Raw genomic sequence first — 24191 nt, 5'->3', positions numbered from 1 at the left:
TAGGAAAGAACTTGGTGAAACCCAGACGAGTGATAAATGTGTGTTCAGTCAATAAACGAAGCTGAGCAGCACACGGGAGCAATTAATTTAAAAGTAAAAGCATCTGCTTCTCACAACTGCAAATGGAAACCCTCGGAACTGCTGAGTTTATGCAAACTAATGCCAGCTCCTCGCTCCATTAATTGCCTGGCTTATTGATATGCACATCTACTCAGTTTCATTTACTCCAGAACCTCCAGTCCTGGCCACCAGCATCAGCCACTTCCAGCAGGGACATGGAGGGACGGTGATGTGGGAGAAGTGGGAGAGGAAGGAGGGGCAGGAGTAAGAGGCTCTGAGCTGGCACCCACAGATCTCATCCTCTTGGCAGCCTGGGGAGGCAGCAGGTCAGAACAAGCAGACACAGTTATTTTTTGAGGCAAATGTCACCCCTGACAGGGCATGGGGACAGCAAAATTCCCACCCCTGCAATGTTTTCTGGACAATGAGTTAAACCTTACAACTATAAAATAGAGATGCTGTAGTTCAAATTGTGGTTATGGGCCAAAGGGGTGGAGGTGGCTTGGAAAGAACAGGTAGGAACCATGGAATCCCAGACTGGTTTGGGTTAGGAGAGACCTCAAAACTCATTTCATCCCACCCCCTGCTGTGGGTAGGGACACCTTCCACTAGACCAGGTTGCTCCAAGCCCCATCCAACTTGGCCTTGGACACTTCCAGGGATGGGGCAGCCACAGCTTCTCTGGGCAACCTGTGCCAGAGCCTTACCACCCTCCCAACAAAGAACAAGCCATAGGTGGACAAGGAGCTGTGATTCCAGTACCCCAGGTTTCCCTGGGAGAGGGGCAGGGATCAAACCCTGGAAGGCAGCAGGAAGGGATGGTGACCATGGCTGCAGCTCCTGCCCTCCCACTGTCACTGTGTGTGAACCACAGTGTGATGGGTGGGTTTGAGAGTGAAGGAGGCTCTTGAGATTGTCTGCATGAGAGGCAGGTAGCAAAGGGACATTGGTGGGTTTAGAAGAACATCCATGTGCATAGGCTGAATGGACAAACCTCTGCCTTGCACAGGAAGAGATGAATCTTCCAACTGCAGTGTTCACCCCAAACCAGGCACTTCAATCCCATTTCTTTTATATTTCATGCAAAACCCTGTGTGTCCATGGATTGTGCCATGTCCTTCCCCCAACCATGGGCTGGAGGAGCAGAGTCCCCTCCACCAACACAAGCTGCACAGGGAAAAGAAGTCCCCATGAGTGAGCAGCCTGTAGTGATACAGTGGGAAGAGAGGCACTCACATAATGATGAGTGTTCAACCCACAACATGCAGAACTGCAATTAATGACAAGTTTGTGAAGGTTTTTAGACAGAAAGGTAGAAGATTGCCTTAATTCCCAGGATATACCATTATATCTTCCAATATAGCAGACAAAAATTGTATTCTTAATCCAAAACTCTACTCCTGATGGGAAATATAAGGAATTAAGAGTAATAACCTAGCGAGTTTTTTAATAACGTGGTTACCCTTTTCATCTCCTTGTTTGATCAGACGTGGTTTGCCTATAACAACACCATTTAAGTTGGTCATCTGGCTTTGCCTCGGTGCACCAGCGATGATTCTGACATGGCTTTGGGAGCAATACCAAAACACTTCCACGGTTCCTGTTAAATTTGGGGTAGGAAGCTTGAAGTTGGGTGAAAAGAGCCCTGATTTGACTTTTTCCTGCGCTTGGTTCCCTGGTTCCTGCCCAGGTTTCTGACTCAGCACATGTTCCTAATTGCAAGTCTAATTTGCAGCCCTGTAAAACAAACTGTGGTCACAATCCCACAGTCACATTTCTGGCTCCTAATCCTCACCTATCATCAGCTGGCGGTGAGAAAGGAGACAACAAACTCCGGAGTCTGAAAAACACTCTTTTAAAGACTTACCATAATACTTCTCTGCCCCAAAGAGGATATTTCAGTTTTCAGTTGGATTTTCCCAATTCACAATCTAAGCTCTCCATCTGAGAGTTTCTATCCCACACTCTGGCAAGGCAGGAGGGGATGTGGGTCTTTATTTTCTTTCAGCTATAGGACACACAGGGAGCAACTCTTTCCCTCAATACACCCAGCACCAGCATTGCATGTGGCCTCTCCGATGTGGGAGTTTTGCTCAGCAGATGACACTGGCAGCTTGCAAAGAGCTGATGGTAATGCCAGTGGTGTCTGTAAAACAAGAAAAATAAAGAGATATAAAAAAAGAAAATCTTGGTTATGGTATATGAGTTATAGACATTTTCTTTTTGCCTTCTAGACTGATCAATGGTCAACAAGGAATCACTATTAAAAATTATAGTACAAGATCACTTCTTACTGTTACCAATGTGACAGAAGAGCACTTTGGCAACTATACATGTGTCGCTGCCAACAAGCTAGGGACGACCAATGCCAGCCTGCCTCTCAACCGTAAGTAACGTGGACATGTGGCCAGTGTTCATGGGTGTTTTTTACACAGACATGGATTCAAAAGCCAAAAAGTAGCCATGTGTTTTTCTCCCCTCTAAATACCATTGCGTTCCTCAATACTGGAAATGATGCACCTGGTTGATTATCCCGTGCCGCAGGAGGGTTTCTGCTCTGAAAGTGGTGGCAAGTTTTGGGGATATCGATGAGTTATAGATCTACCAAAAAACTCACAGCTAAACCCAACCCGCCATCGTGGGGTAGAGGCAGAATTGGCACAGCAACATCTTTCTGCTCAGAAGGGCAATGACAGATCCCTAAGGTACCACTGTAAACAAAGGTTAGAACTTTCCACAAGGATTTCCAACAAGGAGTATCCTGAGCTGAAGAACTGGGATGTGCTAGAGCTCTGCTCACAGCTCGGTTTGTTGGTCATTGGCCTCTGGTACAGGAGCGTCTCAGAGGACTTGAGGTGGAATCTTTTGGAAAAGACAATAAGCATTGTAAGAGGCAAAGCATCACAATTATCAGCATGGAGGTTGCCTAAAATGGGTCTCAGATATCCTGTTTGGAAGGTATTTTTATCTGTGAATTGGTAGTGTTTCACTTTGTTGAATATTTAGCCTTCTGCTAATGGCATCCAAAGATATTTGGAGTTGAACTCTGGTGCTGAACTATCTGTTCTGATAGTGAATAAAACTGAAAGACAAAACTCAGAATATATCCTACATGTTTTTTTCCACATAAAGATACTCCTTACTGAGCAAAAATGTACATTTTCAGTTACTTAAATCCTACAGTTATTGCCTTCTAGCCATGAAACTTCCTTCTGAACATATTCCCTGTATGATGTGTATTGTCAGGTTATTCTAAATTTCTGCAGAAGAGCTGTAATAGGCAGAAAACAGCACAGAGCCTTGGCTGCCATATATTTAATATTTGAGGAATCATTAACAAAGGGGGAACGACATTGCACTTACTTTAAACAGAAAATGCAAGTGAAAACAAAGGAATATTATGCCAGAAGGAGATGGAATTTGGTGTATTTGCAATTCAGAGAAGGGAAAATGAAGGTCTGGCTTCATTTGAACAGAGCAGAGCTGAATCTCTCTCTGAGCTGCTGCCAGGATATTATCAGTCTTATATTGTGAGGGGCCATCCTTAAAAAGCACTTTGGGATGCAGAGGTTGAAAATGTCATATAAGTACCAAGTACCTTGTTACAAATCATAAAAATAAATGTTCTCCATCATGAAAGAGATGGGACGTGTGAAGCAGAATGGTCTGAGAGAAAATGCTGAAATCTGGGTCTGATCCTGACCTCAAGAAGGAAATGGGGGATGATGTTGGCTCAGAGGTTTGACTGAAAGACCAAGATGAAATGTCTTATTTTATACTATGGTTTTTTTTTTAATATAGTCAAAAAAGGAGAGATTTCTGAAGGTGGTGATCTAGATTTGGTTGGGAATGAAAATAATTTGGTGGAGTTTTTCGTTGCTGATAATTTACATTAATCTTATCTAGGAATATTATAACTACAAAAAAAAAATCACAGGGTAGCAACTTGTTAAATGTGAATTCCTTAATCCTTCAGAGAGAATTTTCCCTTGTGAAGCTGTACTTACATTTAATTTTTTTGGCAACGATAGCAGAACATATGTGCTGGTTCAGGTATGTGCGAAGGAACTGGGAGCACTTCCTGGCTGGTTGCAACATTCAGTAGTCAAATGTAGGGTTAAATGTAATTTGATCATCATGTTACTTGAAAAAAAGTGTTAAAAATTAGAGTTTATGATTTATTTCAGTGTGTGTTTTAGTCTGTAATTGCACGGGGGAGATGCATTGGGAGATGCAAAACTGAGGTGCACTTTTGGGCACCACAATATAAGAAAGATATGAAGCGATTAGAGAGTGTCCAATGGAGGGCAATGGAGATGGGGAAGGGCCCTGAGGGGAGCCATGTGAGGAGCAGCTGAGGGCACTTGGTCTGTTAGGCTGGAGGAGACTGAGGGGAGACCTCATTGCAGTTACAGCTTCCTTGGACAGGCACTGATCTCTGCTCTACGGGCACCAGTGGCAGAGCCCAAGAGAATGTCCTGAAGTTGAGTCAGTGAAGGTTTAAGCTGGATCTTCGGAAAAGATTCTTCCCCCAGAGGGTGGTTGGGCACTGAACAGGCTCCCCAGGGCAGTGGTCACAGCACCAAGGCTGCCAGAGCTCAGGGAGTGTTTGGATGATCCTCTGGGGCACCTGGTGTGACTCTTGGGGATGGTCCTGGGCAGGGCTAAGGGTTGGACTAGATGATCCTTGTGAGTCCCTTCCAACTCATGTGTTCTGTGGTTCTGTGATTTTATGTGGAATGGTTGGAATAACATCCCTGGTGCAGTGATTTGGGACCCCCACCACACATCCCGCTGCTGTCCTGTGGAAAACCACCACAGGTGTGCAAAGACATGGGAGAGGTTGTCACAACCCTACAGCTGGAGCACTTGAACCCTTGAGTGTGGATACCTGAGCTTCGACCCTGAGCACAGAGCACCCCTCTGGTATCAATCAGCACCTTGTGCAGCATCTCTGGGAACTTGCCAGTTGGCTGCTTCTTTCTGCTCTTAGGTTGGGGTTTTTAATAATAATGTGTGTAGCACAGTTAGAAAATCTGTATTTTTTTCTTTGCACATCCCCCTATAATACATAAATGACACAGAAGCTGTGCACAGCTGGGGACCTTTCTCAGGGACAGGACTAAGCCTGTTCTCCATTACTGGTGTCTGAATTCAATGCAGATATAAAACTCCAGGATACCAGAACAAGGATTATTTCATCTACTATGGAGAGGCTCTGGGTTTCTGTGATCCATCAAGGCAACCTTGAGCTAACAGAAAGTCATGAAGCAGGTTAGGGGATGTCAGGACAAGGTACAAGCTGACTTTGTGTGTCTGGGACATGGACTGAACCAAGGAGATGGGAAGTTAATGGAGCTGTCCCAGACAGTGCCCGTGGGGTGATGAGGCAGGAGGAGAACCTGTCTGGGGTTTGGCTAGTCCCCAGGGCCAGAAGACACCCAGCAGGGACACTCAGAGCTGCTTCTGTCCTGGGGACAGACAGCCAGATCAGTTTGCAGAAGAACCTCGTGTCTGGGGAGTTATGAACATCCCAGATCCCAAGAACATACCGGAATTTATCATCTCCCTAACTGAGGACTTGTTGGCCATGTCTAAGATCCAGCTATTAATAATAAATGCAGCAGCTGTAAAAGAGAAAGTCGGAGCCTTGCGGGGAAAATGCAGAGAAGCAGTGGTTCCAAAAAGTGAATAATGAATGGCAATTTGCTAATTATTCATGGCTGAGTCCTCTGGATCATCCAACTGCATTGGGTTTTCTGGGGAAGCGTTTGAAGTGCGTGATCCCCCCGGAGCATCCACGGGAGGCGTGTTTGGACAGTCCCACACTGGCATCTCTGGGCCTAATTGATCAGATATTTAGCACTGCCTACGCTGGCTGTTCCCAGAATTTCTGATACTTAAGAAGAAGAAAAATATAGTCCTTTCCTGTAAATAAAGTTTGAATTTGCTGATTCATTAAACCCAGGAGATGAGGCTTTACAGCATAGACCCGGGGCAAGAGGTTCCCTCTCCAGGGGTGAGGAGGCAGCGGGGAGCGATGGAATAGCCCTTTTTAATTAAGTACATTTGGCTTTTAAATTAGTGCAATCTTAACTCAAGACAAAAGGTATTTTCCTACAGACAGATTTGCAAGGCCATTGTGAGGAGAGGAATTGTCATTAACCATTGGCAACCAAAGGTTTATTCTGGCGTTTTTCTCAAGCAGCCAAAACTGAGATGGGTCTATTGCTGCTAAAGCAGCCACATCCTTCCACAGGTGTCTCCTGTCCTCGTGCTCTCCTGACTGGAGGCCACAGCTGTTGGTGAATTTCCTTTCTCTTACCACAGCTGAGTTGTGGCAGAAGGTTTTTCCTCCCTTTCTGTGACGAGGATGAAGGTGGATCTTAGCCCCTGCTCCCCACAGTGGGATGTGGGGTGAGATGCTGCCACCACAAGCACCTGTGAATGGTGGAGATCCCAGGTCAGGCATGGCACAGGGTTCAGCTCAGCTCTGCAGCACCGGAGTTCCAGTCTGTTCCAGGTCCTAGGGTGCAGCAGTTTGGTATCCTGGTTCTGTCAGGGGTGCAGTGCCACTCCACACCTCGGCAGGCCTGGCAGATGGAGGGCATTAAATCTGTAGATTTAATCTGTACATCTATAGAAACTATAAACCTACCTCAGAGAGTTCATAGGGGCCTTAAATTCACTGTGACATGTGGTCTCTGTGTGTCCCCTGAAGACACATTACCCACAAGTCTGGATTCACCTTGCAAAAAATTAAAATAATCATTACTCCTCTATTAGATGTGTGCGTGTGTATTCTTAAGTAAAGGTATTATTTTTATGTTCTAAAGAGCACCTTCCCTAATATTTTTAAGAATCCTACAAATAATTTGACTGGTAAGGGGCACATTTCCTAAGAAAATTTGCAATCCAGAGGAAACATCCATGTCCATTACTAATAGCTGCCAAAGGAATTACTTCTTTCCATGGCTGGTTGTATAATGCAAAGGTATTACTCATGTCCAGGTTTATACAGAAATCTGAGATATATTGCTAGTAATTGTGCAAAAAATGTAAATAGTGGGGAATAGCTGCCCAAAAGTTCAAGAGGGACATTTGGAAGGAGAAGGAGCCTGGCAAGGTGTGCAAGAGATGCGGTACTATTTTCTGTACTAATTTAATTACTGCAGCTGAACACAACTGCTTTACTGAGGAAGCATCCGACTGTGAGCTCATGGTTGGTGCAACACACTTATAATCTTGTCTCCAACATTCCTGCGTGCTGGGAGCGCCAGACCGTGCCCTCAGTTTACGTGCTGATTGCCTTGTGTACTGGTTCCTACATAGAGATTCCTAATTAAACTGCTGGATTCGTATTTTTAATACATCGGGTTTCATACTGGAAATGTAAATAAAATTAATATTCTTCCAAAAATTTAAATGAACTCATTAGGAATTGCACGCAACCTGTAATAGGATGCACATTCCTCCATGGCACTGTGAACAGTTGGTGTGGTATCGGCTGTGTCTGCTGGAACATCAGCGATGCAGAGGGATCAAGGGGCTCTGCAAAGGGGTGTCATGGCCTTGCAATGACACATCTCCTAAATAAGGGGACAGACAACCATTTCCCATGGGTGATTTCCAGCAGTGCCTCCTGCTGTGCCTGGTCCTGACAATCAATGACAGACTAGACTTAAGGGGATTTCAGAGATCTCCTCAGTCATGGACGCAATTATCTTAGAGGTCTTTTCCGACCTTAATGATTCTGCCTGAACAAGGGCACAGTCATGATGCTGATCCTCACTCCTGGCAGTTGTTGGACTTGCTTCCTATGATCCATAGCAACCCTCCACTATTATGGTCATATTATAAATAAGTTTTTCCCTCCTTTGGTAACTTTTTCTTTGTATTTAAACCAAACATTTTCCGACTCAATTCTCATGGGTCCCTTCCAACTCAGCATATTCTGTGATTCTTTGATTCTGCCTGGAATAAGTCTCTTGATGCAGACAAAGTTTGGGCTCCATCCCTGGCCATGCTCCCCTCTCCCAGCACTGACCTCTGGACTCCTGCGGGAGTTTTCCAGTGTCATCCAGGCTGTGTGTGGGCAGGTTTATCAGTAATTTATATAAATTTAATTACAGTGCTTGAGTCATCTCTATTCATATATTTCAATATCATCATTAAACTCAGCAGTTTCATCTTATTGACTGAGAAATCAGGTTTTAGTGTATTTGGATACATGACGGGTTTCCGCTCAGTTTTAGCTCAATAGCTTTGCTTCGCCCACCAAATCTGACATTTTGAGAAGAAATATTCTCTCCAGGGGAATTCCCTTTGTGTCCACAGTTTCAGCTGTTGTCCAATTACCTAAGTAAGATTTTTGCTATTTTGTCTCTCAAGTACCAGCCTGCAAAGCAAATTAAACTTCAATTTGCATAGTTCTGTCTCAGCCAGGCAGGCTGGTCTGCATAAAATAAAATTATTTTAAAAGTGTGTATATATATATATATATATATATATATATATATATATATATATATATATACACACACACATAAAAATTAAAATGAAAATTCCTGTGCTCATTAGGAGCCCACTCAAAGCCTGCTGCAGTCACTCAAAAGACAGTTATTGATTTAATAAGGTCTGGATCAGCCCAAAGTCTCCTGTAGACATCACTGTGCAGAGAACTGGGGCCACGGACCTAATTTCTCTTTGTATCCCTTTCAGTCCTGCCGTCAGAGATGCAGTCATTGTCCTGATCTCATCCAGCTCCTGCTTAGCCTGATGGGAAGGTTTCTCTCTACACATCTTTGGAGGGTTGATGGACAGGGAACAGATGTGAAATCCATTCTAGGAAATTCCAAGTACTTTGTGAAGGGGTGGTCACACATCGGAGCCATCGAGCTTTTATTCTGGCTTCTGATCGGTGTCATGGGACACCCAGGACACATCTGTGGAGTTTCTTGTGCACCCTTCATAAAGCCAAGCCACATCTTTGTCTGGTGCATTGTCCCAACTAGAAGCTCAGGAGGTTCCTGGTTTACCTCTTCCCTTACAATCTGAAGGGTTTTTTCCTTCCCTCTGTGTGGCCTTTGTCTTCACTGGTGGTATTTCTGGTCTTAGGCCTTGGCTTTGCTTTCCACATCCAAGTTGGACTAATAGGACCAGCTGCTGCAGAATAGGTGATCCATCATGGAAAGGAGGAGATGGACACCCAGCTCCTGAGCAGTGGGTTGAAATCCAGGGCATTAGAGGAGCTGGGTTATAAATCTGGGAACTGGTTCCTTGGGGACCCTTCTCAAAGATCAAGGTGTATTCATCTAGGGCATTTTAACTGGGTGGTCACGTTCCCAGTGGAAAACAACTCTGAAAACTTCCAACCATCCCCAATGGGATTCACAGAGTGAAAACCTTTTTTCTCTCCCTGCTCTCACACAGAGTGGAACAAAGGCATACGATGCAGCTGAGCAGCTCAGCCAAAGCAGGGAGCTTTCTTCACATCACAAGTGCACCTGGGGGACTAATTTCATAACATATTGCTGAGACAAGGAGCCCAACAGAGTTAAAAACCCAGCACCTTAAATTCATATATTCACACAGAATAAGATAAATGGCCAAATCTTCCATTCATGTAAGTCGTAATAATTCTGTTAAATGTTGGGTTTGAGATTCTTCCATATGGATGCCAACGGCTGCTCCAGGTAACAATTATGGAGAGTTATGAAGAAATTTTCTCTAAATCCCTTTTGCAGCTTGAACTTTATTATGAATTATATGACAATAAGTGACTGAGATGGGATGAGGTAGAAATAACCCGTTTGAGTGAGGCCAGTAACGTGTTTCTCCTTGACATTTAGCAGAACATTTAAAGATCTGAGAGGATATCTGTGTTTGAGGGGGGAAAATCAAACTAAAACCCTGGGGATCTTTGCTCTGGATCCTTACTGAAGTTTCCTGATGTTCTGTTTTGTTACGTTTGTGGTTTTACTCTCGAATTTTGCAATTATAACAACAGCCCACAAGGTTTAACCATATATTCTTATGAAACTGGATAAATCAGAGAGGTTGAAGTATGTCCAAAGCTTCGTCTCAAGTATCAGTCAGTCATCATAGAATCCTAGAATCATAGAACATCCTGAGTTGGAAGGGACCCAGTATTATCAAACTCCAACTCTGCTACCCCTGCACAGGACACCCCAACAATCCCACCCTGTCCCTCAGAGCATTGGCCAAACAATGACTAAAACATTCAAGGTCATCCATGGAATTTAATTACCTACCCCTGCCCTCGTCAGGGGGAGGAGCACCAGTGGTCAGAGCTCTCTTGAACTTGAGTTTCTTTTCACAGGGTAGAAAACTTTTTAGCAAAACTGAAAATCCAAAGAATACCTTGTGTAACAAATGGGATAGAAACCAGAAGTGCTAAAAATAGCACTATAAATATATTTTATGGCTCAGGCTGAAACACAGACTTCAGCCTTAGCCTCAAAACTTTGGCAGAATGGAGGGCAGAGGTTCCTAAAGGTGTGTTTGGAAACAAAGGATGAAGAAATTCCCAAGTCAAAAGATTAAAGATGATTACTTTCTATCTTCTACAGGAAAAGAGGTTATTGAAATATTGGCGAGTGTAGAAAAGGTGTATTAGAAAGTTTTCTCATAAACCCGAGAGAGATTCACTTACACTAATCAGTGGCAAATTTTAAAGTTAATGCAAAGCACTTCTTCATTAAAAGATTATTAAGTGTAGAACTTATTTTTGTAACAAGTTGTTGAGACCAAAGCTCACGGGGCTTTAGAAAGGAATGAGCTATTGATCAAGGACATCCAGAGTTTCCAGGAAGATCAGAGAATGGATTTTACACCCAAGACTTCAGCATTTAAGCAAATAGTCCAACAGGTTGGAAAATGCCACAACTGAGATAATTTATCAAATAAATTCTAGGTTAGTTAACAAAAGCACTTGTTTGAAACCTTTATCTATAAAGTGTGTGTGCTCCTTTTGAGTCAAGTGCCTTCTAATATAGAGATTCACAAAAAATAGATAGAGATGGTCTCAACAGCTCCCATTACATTTTCCTGAGAGCTGCTACATGTTCTTAGTCTGACAGTATGAGGTCTGGACAGTCTGTGAGCTGAAGAAAAAGAGTAAGGGAAAAAAAATAATTAATTTTTGGCTACAAGAAAGCTAAAAATAGCCTCAGAGGTTTAAAAACAAGAGCTTTTCCAGTGAGCCTACACCATAAGCACTAATTAACCTCTGTACTGAACCACATGAGTAACAAAATGCTGAGGTATCTCAACAAGCCTCTGAAATCAAGAGCTCATTTAATGTTATCCTTAATTCCACCTCCAGGTTTATATGTTGAGATTTTGGCTGGATTTGTAATAATAAATTGAGTATAAAATCTTCCACTTCTCTGGGCTTTTCCAAACCTTCAGTGAAAAGAGTTACCATCAGATATTCCTTATGATATCAGAACTATTCAGACAGAAAGGCCTATGATGAATTTTTCAGAAACTTTCTTTTTCCCCCAATATATTATCACAGGTATTAAAGCTGATTTCTTGACTTTTAAACTTTCTGCTATGAAGCACCTACAACAATATCCTAAATTTTACTGTGGGGCTGTTACTGTATAGAGCTTTACTTATAGATTGGCCTTTTAAAAGGTATTCATATTTTAGATTTAGATTTACTAATTTTATTCAAAAATAAAACACAAACTTGAGAACTGGATCATTTAAATCCTGTTAATTTATTCACTTAAAATTAGATTCCAAGAAAAAGAAGAAAATATTTAAATTACTGGGGATGTGAGGAGAAAAGGAACAAATCTCATGGAGTAACTGCACCGTAGGCCAAGGCATATCCTTATGTAGGAGCTTTAAGTTAGTCAATAAAATGTCCATCAGTACCAGCCCCTTTGCTGATGCTGTTGCTTAGCTGTCCAGAGTGCTGCAAGAACATGGGAAAAGATCTGTCAGAAGGGAAAAACCAACTCCAGAGTCAGGATCCAACTATGGTTTCATAAAATAACAAAGTGCTTTCCCTTGATGCAGATTTCTAAATTAGGATGCCATGTGAAAAAAAGGATGAAAGTTGCCCTGCACTGCTTGTCCCCATCCTGTCAGAATTGCAGTGTGTCCCACATCCAGCACACAGTGGTTCTCCTGCTCAAGAAATTTGGCAGCCAGACCATTTCTGTTTGTAAATGAAAGGCTGATTCTTGACCTTTCAGTGTTTACTCTCAACCAGCACTTGCTGAAGCTGCTCCAGGGCTCTGTAAATATTGTTCCCTCACTGGCTGTGCAGCTTGAGCAGATCATTGTGGTCAGAACACACCAGTCAATGTGAGTGAGAAGGTGGTTCAGCTCCTCATGGTCTTTGTCAACAGCTGCTATAAAAAATACCCTGGAAGCTTGCACTGCTTTAAATACAATTCCCAGGCCAAAGACTGAAACTATTGCTCCCCAATTTACATGAAATTTTTGCCTGGGACTTTTCTTGGACATACAAATACTTCGTCTTAGCACATCTGCACCTCTGCTGTGCTGACAGGGTGGGAGAGTTTGGGGTGTTCAGCCTGAAGAAGAGAAGGCTCTGGAAAGATCTCAGAGCCCCTTCTGGTGCCTAAAGGGGCTCCAAGGAAGCAGGAGAGGGACTTTGGACAAGGGCTGGAGGGAAGGGCTAGGAGGAATGGCTTACTGCTGCCAGAGGGCAAGTTAGATGGGATATTGGGAAGGAATTTTTCCCGTGAGGGTGGTGAGACCCTGGCACAGGGGCAAGCAGTCAAAATTATTTTGGCAATTAAACTTGGTGAGTTTATTGAAGGGATTTGTCCTCAGTGTCACAGAGATGGACCAAAAGTCACAGGTCTGCTCTACACAAAAAAAAAAAAAGTCCCAAAAGAAGAGGTAGCTCTCATGTAAAATTCCCTTTCTGCTGTTTCAGAGAACACCTTACTGCAAAGCTGGACCCTCTCCAGGAGCTCCATGTCCCTCCTGTCATGAGGAGCCCAGAACCAGACACAGCACTCCACATGTGCCTCACAGGGCTGAGCAGAGGGGCAGGATAATGTGGTCCTTCTTAAACTCTAACTCCATCTTAATTAATCTCCTTTTATGGGAATTGTAGACATTTTATGAATTTCACTGTGACATGGGCACATCTCACCATGTAATTTCTAGAGGCTTGTAATGATTCATTTGATAGGCATTGTCTGTGGATTTTGGTTCGTCAGGGATCAGCAGAGCTATAATTACACAGTAATTATTAAATAACTTACTCACAAATTGCTGTGCCAGTGAAAGCAAATATCAGAGCAGTTGAAGAGCATCCAGTTCCTCTGGGCATATGTTCTATACATGCAAGGATGCAGGGATGGGCTGCTTGTTCTAAACACGGTGGTAATGCATAGATCAGGTACTAAAGTCTGTAAATGAGAATGAGACTTTTGTCCTATGCCTGTATTCCCAGAGCTGCGAGCAGCGGGAGAAGGCTTTCACCCTACAGGAATTTAACCTGGAGGGGTTGGATCAGGAACCCATGTTCCCTTGGTCAGGGGGAGCATCTTCATGGGCTGCCTCAAGTTGTAACAGACCCACCAGCACAGGTACCATCTGTTGGGCTATAAATCCACTACGGATGTTACCAGTTTGGTACCTGAAGATAGTCTGAAGTATTCCCAGATCTCTCCATGTGTCCAGTTTCTTGCTCTGTTGAAACTCAGGCAGATTCCACTGTTTTCTGATAAGTGGGGTGATGGCATCCCAGTGCCAGAGGGATATTGGAAGGAATTCCTCCCTGTGAGGGTGGTGAGGCCCTGGCACAGGTTGCCCAGGGAAGCTGTGGCTGCCCCATCCTTGGAAGCGTCCAAGGCGAGGTTGAATGGGGAGCAACCTGGGATAGTGGAAGATGTCCCTGCCCATAGCAGGGGGTGGGACTGGATGAGCTTTAAGGTCCCTCCCAACCCAAACCAGTCTGGGATTCTCTGAGTTGCCTGTCCCACTGCTTCTGTTGTGACTTTTCCTGTGTCCCATGGGATGTGGGACTCCCAACCCCACATGCCTTCTCTGAGTTGTGAGAGGGGACCAGGCAGAAAGGTGTCTCTTGTGTACCAGGACTTACACCTTCACAGGTGTCTCCCTATTGGATCTCTAAAGGATATTTTGCCTTATTTACTTCCAGAAATACAGAGACAGTTGTGCAGATTTGAAGAATGACCTCTGAGAACAAGAATATAATTACTGGGAGTCAGAGCAATGCTAATCATGTGTTCCTGAGCAGCAGAAATCCTCACAGATTTCCAGAGCTGCATTATTCATGAGCTTCCTATTTATACATATGAATGAAAGACCAAGCTCAAAGGACACAGACGACTTTGTCACTTTTCTTCATTGTGCTATGGTCTCAACAGCTGTAAAAATCATTAAAGCAGAAGTTTTCCCTGGAAAAGTCTGAAATAGGGAATAAGGACCAGTGAGCAAATATTGTATATGCTTTATAATTCTATAACTTGAACAACTAAGTAAAAACATTATCTTTCATGTCACTTTGATGATGTAGACATACTTCAAATGTTGATTGAAAATAGAAATTCAATGGATTTCTCAACTTGCTTCCCATGGTTTTGTTGCCCAAGGCACAGAGAGCCCACGGGTGACATGGCACCAGGGAAGGGGCAGAGTCACGACCAGCCTCCTCAGACCTTTGCCATCAAGGAAGGTCGTGTCCAGCCCTGGCAGCTGATGGTCTGTCCTGGCTGTTCCTTTGTCCGTTCTGCTATTTGGTTATGCAGGTCTGATGTGTTGGTGTAGAAGAGCAGCAGGCTGGGAAGGGGTGATCAAGCCTTTAGAGATGACTTTCAGAAAACCTCTAAAATGTTCTTTTTTCTCTTCCATGAAACATTCCTTCTCTCTATTCATTTCAATTAAAAGCGTGCAATTTATTTTAATCTCAGAGTGGTTTATGTTGGGAGGGATCTCAAAGCTCATCCAGTCCCACCTCCTGCCATGGGCAGGGACACCTTCTACTAGTCTGGATTGCTCCAAGCCCCATCCAGCCTGGCCTTGAAAATTCCAGGGATGGAGCAGCCACAACTACAGGCTTTTTCTTTTACAAGAGTCTCCATTGCAGGTTCTTCTGTGTGGCTGGATCATCCCTGGACACTGGGGCGCTCTTTGCTCTGCAGAGAGCCTGGAAGTCAGGTAGAGTTGACCATGGCACAGGCTTCCATGGATGGATGGATGGGCAAAGCACAACACACAAGCCGAAATGGGTGGCCAGGCAACACAGGGACAGCTTAGGGGACAACAGGAAACTTTCAGAAGATTTCCCTTAACTGATGGTTGTTAAAACAATGGATTGCCTTTGCTTTTGGGCAGATAGTCGACTGGGGGTCTGGCTGTAGCCGCTCACTGAGGAATTGAAATGCTTCAGGTGTGCAGGGGAAGGGAATGTCATAAATCACATCCTCAGTGGTGCTTTTCTGACACTCATTATAGGAGAGATATTGTAAACCAGGTGGATTGTTTCATAAACACAGGTCCTGACAGAGGCTGCAAATTGGTTGTGCCTTTTATTATCTTTTATTTTTGATAATACTTGACAGTTTCGTGTAACTGGATACACAGTGTGGGGAGAAATGCTTTTGGATTTGATTTCAAACAAGCCCATTTGATGTTTCTTCTCAGAATGCGAAAGTGTTGTTTGAGGTTGTCTTTGTGGAAGTTATTGTTATATTGTTATATTTCATGAACTGCAACAAGTGTTCCTGGGAGGGAAACTGAGGGTGTTAGAAATCTGCATCTGAACAGGCCTCAGTTTCTTTGGAAAAAATAATCCTTATGTTGCCTTATGTAGAATAAGTCAGGTTCTTCATGAGCGGCAGCTCTGATCTCTGCTCCCTGTGAGCGTGGACAGGACCCAAGGGAACGGCTGGAGGTGTGCCAGGGGAGGGTTTGGTTGGATATCAGGAAAAAGGTTCTTCCCTCAGGGAGTGGTCGAGCACTGAACAGGCTCCCCAGGGCAGTGGTCACAGCCCCAAGGCTGACAGAGCTTGAGGAGCATTTGGATGATACTCTCAGGGACAGGATGGGATTTTTGGGGTGTCTTGTGCAGAGACAGGGGTTGGACTTGATGATCCTTGTGGGTCCCTTCCAACTTGGGATATTCCATGAAGCTGTGTGTCCCTGGACTCTTTGGATATGTGTGGTGCTCTGGAGGAAAGGCAGAGCTGCTCACTGCTACCGCACGTCACCTTCATATATTCAAACTACCCAAACCCATCGTTTCTTTGCAATTAATGAATTAATTCATTTTGCTCTCCTGACACAAGTGACCCTTCACATGGCTGGATTTATATTCTCCTCCTGTAATTGCTTGGCAGCAGTTTCTTCAAGCACATGTTGTGTGGGGTGGCAGGAGGCTGCAAGTGCTGAGGGTCCTTCTGAAATCTGTAAAGATTTCACTAGTCATGTTTATTTTTCAAATCTGAAAAAATTCACTATTAATTTATTAAATTTTTTTTTGCAGTTTGTTGCACTGTTTCATTTTTTAATAGTTTAGTGTTTGTAAATACAAGTGCAAAGATGAGACCTCAAATTAGTGGATATGTTTTTGTGGTACTCAAAAAGTAACCTGCAAATGAATGGGTACTTTTGCCAAAATCCCTTTGCTGAGGAAAAAATTCCCTGATTTATTCAAAATACAGGCAGTCCTGTGAAAGGTAAAGCCTTGAGCATATATCAGTGTCTTAGAGATGGGAAATTGTTGGGAGAGTGGGGATGGAAACTGCAAACTCTTCCTGCCAAGAAAATCAAATGTGTGACCTTTAATTAAATATTATTTTGAATATTTTAATGGAAATATAGATTTGCCTGTTGGTGGTTCACACACATATACACACACACCACCACCAGCCCCCACAATTAAATTAAATTAAATTAAATTAAAGCCAATTTTTTTCACACTATAAAATAGTTCATCCTACATAAAACATGATGGTTCATCCTGGAACTTATTAAAAATAAATAAATAAATCAGTCTTTAGGAGATTCTGGAGTTAAAACAATATGTTTAGTACTTCTTTGCTTTTTCATAGGAAAATCAAATTCCACTAGAATTTAAGTAAACCTTGCTCAAGTCTGGACTCCACAGAACTCACTTTCAGTGAGGGCTCTTAAAAATTACCTTCCATTGGACTTTTTTCACAAGAAGAGAAAAAAAGGTGTCAATAATGTGGTTTTCTACAGGCTAAAAGATATTTGAATATTTATTGAAAAACTGCTGTCAAGCAAAAGCAAACAGCTGCAGGTGGAGAGGGAGGATTGCCCAAGGAGGGAGGAAACTCCCCGGCAATTTCAGACCTCAAACTTCAAGCTAGGAATTACTATTTTTTAATGTCTCGCAGGCATTGAGCTATTAAATATTTATCATCCTGTAATAAAAAAATAAACCATTTAAATAAAATAAACCATTACCAGGCAATTAAGGTGTAATAACTCAAACCTGCAGAAGAGCCCTAATTGTAATTGCAAAATATTAAGGGTGAGGGAAAGACACAGAATAAATTAAGGTCACATCTCTGCCCAATCCACTTAGTTTGCACCCTAAAGATTTTTTATTAAATATGTTTTTCCATTTGCCATGGTTCTCAAACAGGCTCTGGCTTCACTGGACTTAAGGACCTGTATTTCACAATAAATCATTAATCTTTAACAAAGCTGATGAAGCCTGGGGGAGATTAGCTTAAATAAGCCCTGTTAATTATCAAAGGTCATACATGGAAAGAGTTATGTGAGTTTTTTTTAATTAACTAATGAGTTGGTATTTAACTGCCAGTTGTGTGTTGGTCCAGTTATTGATTTCTCCAATGCATGGGAAGGCGAAATATCAAACAATTTCACTGGTCCAGGCTGGAATGAAAGAAGCTTTTTGTATTCTCCTGTTGCGAATTGTTCTCCTAATGACAATCTCAACAATCCCACCAATGCTCCTTGTTGTCCAAATGCTCCCTGAGCTCTGTCAGCCTTGGTGCTGTGACCACTGCCCTGAGGAGCCTGATCAGTGCCCAACCACCCTCTGGGGGAAGAACCTTTCTTGATATCCAACCAAAACCTGCCCTGACAGATCCCTGAAGAATGGCAGGGGCTAATGGCACAAGGGCTACAGAAAACAATTAAAACATTTCAGAGTTTCTGTTCATCATCCTTATTATAAAACAGGTTGGACTTTCTGTCACCAAAATAGTGAAGAAATTCAGTGTTACGTTACATCTCAGCTGTGTATAGCATTGCTTTTTATTCCCCAAACCAGAATTGGAGTGTGGCACATGGCTTTACTCATAATAAAGCATATTTTTTCATTTTTAAAAACCTCTATCCCGCTAGCAGTATTAATTGCACCAAACCCAACAGTTTCATTTTAGACCAGCTGTGGGGTGATAAAATAAGGTACCATTGTAACAAAAAATTGGGTTCATGGCTTTAACTCAAGCCTTGTTCTGGCACAGTCCCAGCAAGGGTGCTGGCGCTGAGCTCGAGCTGAAAGGGGCTCCAGAAAACTGCAAAAGATCATCATCTCTATTGGGTTTTGAAGTGAAAAGACATGAGAACTCTCCAGTGCGTGTTCCAGGGGCAGCTCCGTGTCCATGCTGGTTGCTGTTGGCTGGGAACTGGGAGAGGAGGGAGCTGGGGTTGGATGGTTTTTATCTGGGAGTCAGACACTCTTCTGCCTGGTTTGTTCAGGCTTAGCCTGAAACGAAGGGTTGTTTACTGTTGCTGAGTTTTCCATGGTCTCTTGGGTATAAAAAAAGCTCATTTTGCTCTGAAGAGGCTGGGCCTGGGAGGACACCTGGGTATTGGGTCTAATCCCCTCACACTGCAGGCTGCTCCCTGCAGAATCCCTTTCCTCAGTTGATGGGATTTTCTCCTGAAGGAGTTGGTTTTCTTTTCCTGAGGTCCAATGAGGAGCAGTGTGAGGACAGCAAGGCTGGAAAGCTGAAGCCCCACACTGCATTTCTGAACTCATCCACCCTCAGTTTGTACCCTCTGCTCATGCAAACAGGGGCTCATGAATTGCTCTGTTCCTTAATCATATACAGGGATATTTTCTAGGCAAATAATTACAAGTAATTGGCCTCTAGTAAACTGATAGCCAGTTTTATTTACGTGCTTATTTTTACCTGCCTATATCCTTTAATAGTTCATATTTTCTGAGGCCCTGGATGCCCTGAAGCTATAGCTGTGGGTCTTGCCCTCCTGGAACACATCTGTAATTCTCAATCCTGCTGCCCCTGCTGTCCTCCCCTCCCTATGAATTTACTGTTGTTTTGACAATTTTATGTGCAAACATATTTAAATCCCTCTGACCTCGGCCTCCTGAGCTGATTGAATTTTGCTTTAACTCTGCTCTGGCATTTTCCATTTCCATATTGTTATGCAGAACTTCAGCCTTTAAGCTTGTGCTAAAACTGAGACAAAAATATTTTTTAGGTGCTGCTTAATTTCTTTGTGAGCAGAAGGGCTCCCATTTCTCTGAGATATCTCAACCCTTCACGTTATGGTTTAGTGGGAATAGTGGCATTCAGGATGATCTTGGAAGTCTTTTCCAGCCTCAAATATTCCATGATCTCTGGGGTCAGGGAATGTATGCTGTGGCTTCCTTTCCAGGATGCTGTTCTGGTTTTCCCAGGCATTGCTTCTTTACAGCCAATTCCTTTTGCTCCCTGCAATTTGCCTCCTTTTGCTGTGGAGCCTTTCATGGGGTGGTTTCCCATTTTGTTAAGAGCTTTTCTCTGCCAGCTATTTTCTGCCTGGGATCAGAAAGGAATTTCTAGATACCATCTCTTCCCTTTGGTGAAAGGCAGCATTAAATGTCCTTGACATCAAACCTCACCTCCCCTGCCCAGGTGTCTTTAGGAGCTTATATTCTCCAAAGGTTTCCCTTTTGAGGATTAGAGCTGCAGTTACAAATCTGGGGGGTTTATTCTTCCACTTCATTTAAACTCACTCAGCCGCTGATTCTCAGGTCAATTCCAGCACTCTGATCCAGCACACACTCACCACCAACAACCAAAAACGATTTTAAAGAGAACATGACATTTTGCCTTTTCCCATGACATTGGGTGGAGATTCCTGCACACATTTCTCCTGGGAATGGGATTATAACAGGGCCTGTCAGTGCATTTCTCTGTTGCACCAGGGCAGGTTTAAATTAGATACTAGGGAAAATTTCTTCACTAAATTTCTTCACTGGAAGAAATTCAGGCCAGATATGGACAGAAATCCCCTGTTTTCCATGAATGTGTAGCAGCCAGGAATGCCATATCAGTATCCCTATGCCCAGGATGTTCTTGTTTCTATCTCTTTGGTCCCAACCTGAATTAAAGCTCTGCTTTAAACTGAGGAGACGGTTTTGGTTCACACCTGCCTCCCCAGAATAGACAACTCTGGAGATAACACAAGGTCCTGCACACAGACAGCCCCAAGTCTGTCAAGGGCAAACCAGGAGCTGCTGTGAACACGTTGCTGTTCCTCTGCTTTATAAAACAAATCCCAAAAGTTCAGCTCAAGGAGAATTCTCCACTGGAGTCACAAAAGTGGCACAGAATATCGTGGTTTTTCATTATACTTGCAGATTTTTTTCCACAAGCACCCCTGGAAATCTGAGCAGTGCTGATACTGTAGGACTGGGGTCCCAGGAAAATGAAGTACCGCCAGTCCCACTCTTCCCCACACATCCCTGTCTCCCAGTGTTGCTTAGAAGTCATTAATATATTTTCATTTTAATGAACCAGCCAAGCGTGCTTATAGAAAACCAGCTGGTTTTGTTTTCTCTCTACAGACCTGAACATTTTCATGAATAAAGATTTGCAAAGAGTTTTAGAATTTGAAACTAGAAATAGATCTGTCTCACCAATTCCTTGATCTAATAATGTATTTAAAAATGAGATTTTTTGCAAGAATAATACATGGATATTACCACCTTCACTTCCAGCCTCAATGATGCCATGAATATGTGACTTTATGCCACCTTAAGCACCTATAATTAAGTCTAGATCCAAAGAGGCACTATCGTAGTACAATCCCTGCTGGTTTGGGAATGGTATTTTGCTTTTTAATGAAATACTGTACTTAGTGAGTATGTTAATTTACTTGATTGTTGGAAAGAATGGTGTTTTTCTGCAACAAGAGGAACTTTTGCCTTTATAAAAAGCCATAGTCACAACTTTTTATTTGGGAAAATATTTGTCTGTTATTTCATTGGACTCATTTTTGCATCATATTAACCTGAAAAGTAATTGTAAGGGGAAAAAACCCCTCAAATTTGGCCAAGAGCGGCGTGTGTGCTCAGCTATTCCCTGCACAGCCCTGTAGTTAACTTGCTCACATTTTTTTTCATTAGTTTCTTGTTATAGCCAAGATATGGTCAATGATCTTTTGAGCTTGGTAATTTTGTTAAACCTTTTTTATGAAGAGTATTGAATTGCTGCATTGAAATGGGAGTTTGCTTCCGTGCAAGATTAATTGGGACTGGTATTTCATTTTGCATAGCACTATTCAAAGCTAATGAAAAGGCCCAGAATAATGAATTCTGAAGTCAAATTATAATGAAAAGCCACAGGTGATTGTTTCATTAGGCTGGATGCAGGAGAACTGTGTCTTCTCTTAACTTTGCCTGTTGTTTGCATTCGTTGCCCCGGGGGAAGTAAACAACTTCCAAATGGGTTTGATGTTTCTGAGAAATGTTTTCTTCTGGAAAGACTTCAGTAATTAAAAAGATGTGCCTTCTTAAAAGTTCACTGAAGCACAAAACTATTGCTTTAAAACATTCTTTGTTCAAAATTGTTACCTTGACTTATATTCATGGGAGGAAATTACCTTTGATGAAGTGAGCAAACCGTTTTTTCCAGCCAGGTTTTAGGACCTCCCAGGAGAAATGGTTTGGAGCTCGAGAACTCCAAGGGCAAAAATATTTGCATATTGGGAGTGTGATGGTCCTGATGCTGTTCACACAAGGTAGCTGGGCAAAGAGCAGCCCTGCTGTAGTTCATAGGCACAGGAGTCTGGTCGCCTGCAGGTTTGTCAGGGGCCAGTGGTGCCCAGCCCAACCTGGAAATGAAACTGTGCTGTCTGTTGCATGATTGTTTGCTGTCTCATTCTGTATTTGTCTTCCATGTGTGATTAACTCCCAAATGTTCTCTTTTTTTTTTTTCCTTTTCCCTTTTTGTAGAAATTATTGAGCCTACTACCTCTAGTGCTGTCTCAAGCCCAGGTCAGTATCCACACACATTCCCACAGGATGTTGGGTACTCCTGAGGGACTCATCCCAATGCATTGCCATGTCAGTGACCGGAGCTGGTTACGGGCAGCTTGTTGTGGTAGTGCTGGACTGTCTCCTTCTGTCTTTGTGCTGTCATTGGTGTGTCTTCCCTCCAGGCTTCATTTCTTGTCCTCTTCTCTCCCGTTCTGAGCAGATCCCTCCCGCATCTCTGTTCCTGCCATTCGGTCTCTCCTGGCTAACGCCGCGCGGGCAAATCTGTGCTCTTGTGATGATCTGGCTCTTCCTGACTCTCCCCTGGTGTTGCTGTAAACATGAATGTTGGGTTGAGGCTGACAAATTTCTTGCTGTCTCATCACTGAGTGACTTGTAGGATGGATCCGTGGCCTGTTGTGAGCTCCTTCCCATTTACAGTGCCAGAAGGTGTTCATGGAGAGCCGAAAAATCTGCCCTTGTGCTTGGCAGGTGGTGAGAAGTTTTGACTGTTCATAGTACATCCCAGTGTCGTTGGGGATTTCCTGTTGCTGCTCCCCAGCAGGACACCCTCAGTGGAGCTCTTCACAGAATCACAGACTGGTTTGGACTGGGAGGGACCTCAAAGCCCATCCAGTCCCACCCCCTGCCATGGGCAGGGACACCTTCCACTATCCCAGGTTGCTCCAAGCCCCATCCAACCTGGCCTTGGACACTTCCAGGGATGGGGCAGCCACAGCTTCTCTGGGCAACCTGTGCCAGGGCCTCACCACCCTCACAGGGAACAACTTCTTCCCAGTATCCCATCTAACCCTGCCCTCTGGCAGTGGGAAGCCATTCTCCCTTGTCCTGTCTTTCCAGGCCCTTATACAAAGTCTCTCTCCAGCTCCCTTGGAGCCCCTTTAGGCACGGGAACAGGCTCCAAGCTCTCCCTGGAGCCTTCTCTAGGTGAACACCTCCAGCTCTCCCAGTCTGTCTCCAGAGCAGAGGGGCTCCAGCCCTGGGAGCATCTTTGTGGTCTCTTCTGGAATCAATCAGCCAAGAACAGCCTGTTGAACAGGAGCTGCCCAGCCTAGAGCTGGGTAAAAGATGTTTTCAGATCAGGTCAGCCTGTAACAAGATTCCGACATGCTTCTCAAAGGGTCTGTAAGGGGCAGGCAGGAGTGTTACATACCATGGTCCAGCTCCGGTTGATCCATGTTAAACAGCTTCCCCGTGGTGCAGTTACAGTGTCAGACCCAGCAGGTTGATATTATTTCCATGTGCCTGATGTAGTAAGATGTGCAATGCTCAGGTCTCCAAGTAGGAATCTGGGAAGCAAGACCAGGATTATCTGGGAGACAAACACGAGGAGAATTTTCTTCTGGTAAAACCTTCACCTAAAGTGTAATTTTATTTCCAAATTGAGATAAAATTATTGGAAAGACTGCACCAGAAAGCCACAACAACTGTGATCCACTCACCAGTTAAAATATGTAGATTAAACCAAGAGTTGCAGGCAGCAGGAGGTTCCAACAGCTTCAGACTTACAGGAGTAGCAAGACAAGTGAATAAATCTTTGGAGCTTTTAATTAAAGGCTTAGGAAGGGCAATCCCTGGTGTCCTCTGAGGGGAAACTCAGGGCACAGAGGTGTTGCCTCTCTGCCTTCTCCTGTGCCCTGAACAGCCCTGAGCTCCCTCAAGCGCCGTGTCCTTTATGTGCAGGGAATCTCCTGTGACTGACCACAAACAGCAGTAGAACCCTGAGCAATGTAGGACCACCCCCATTGCTAACCCAACAGCAGGAGGGGAGGGATGGGCTTCACTGCAAAAAGCTGATAGTGCTTGCAATAAAAGCCTCTTTCCTTGTGATTTTCCATGGTTTACTTTGGACTCCCAAGCA

General features: G+C 43.6%; 1 protein-coding gene across 2 annotated transcripts in view; it reads left to right on the top strand.

Annotated features, from left to right (window-relative positions):
- The window catches only part of NEGR1 (neuronal growth regulator 1), a 213426-nt gene that overhangs the window by 164563 nt on the left and 24672 nt on the right, over positions 1–24191 (top strand). Inside the window, exons 6-7 of one of the 2 annotated variants that reach the window (XM_027694429.1) lie at positions 2295–2446; positions 22289–22389. In XM_027694429.1, the coding sequence (XP_027550230.1) occupies positions 2295–2446; positions 22289–22374 (238 nt within the window). In that variant the 3' untranslated portion in view covers positions 22375–22389. Of the gene's footprint in view, positions 1–2294; positions 2447–22288; positions 22390–24191 lie in introns of those variants that run through there. The other variant, XM_027694428.1, reaches the window with a different exon arrangement.

Source organism: Neopelma chrysocephalum, unplaced genomic scaffold (genome assembly GCF_003984885.1).
Source record: "Neopelma chrysocephalum unplaced genomic scaffold, ASM398488v2 Primary Assembly neopelma1_97, whole genome shotgun sequence".
NCBI lineage: Eukaryota > Metazoa > Chordata > Aves > Passeriformes > Pipridae > Neopelma > Neopelma chrysocephalum.
The sequence above is the reverse complement of the archived record's forward strand: the minus strand, read 5'-3'. Positions and strand labels throughout refer to the sequence as shown.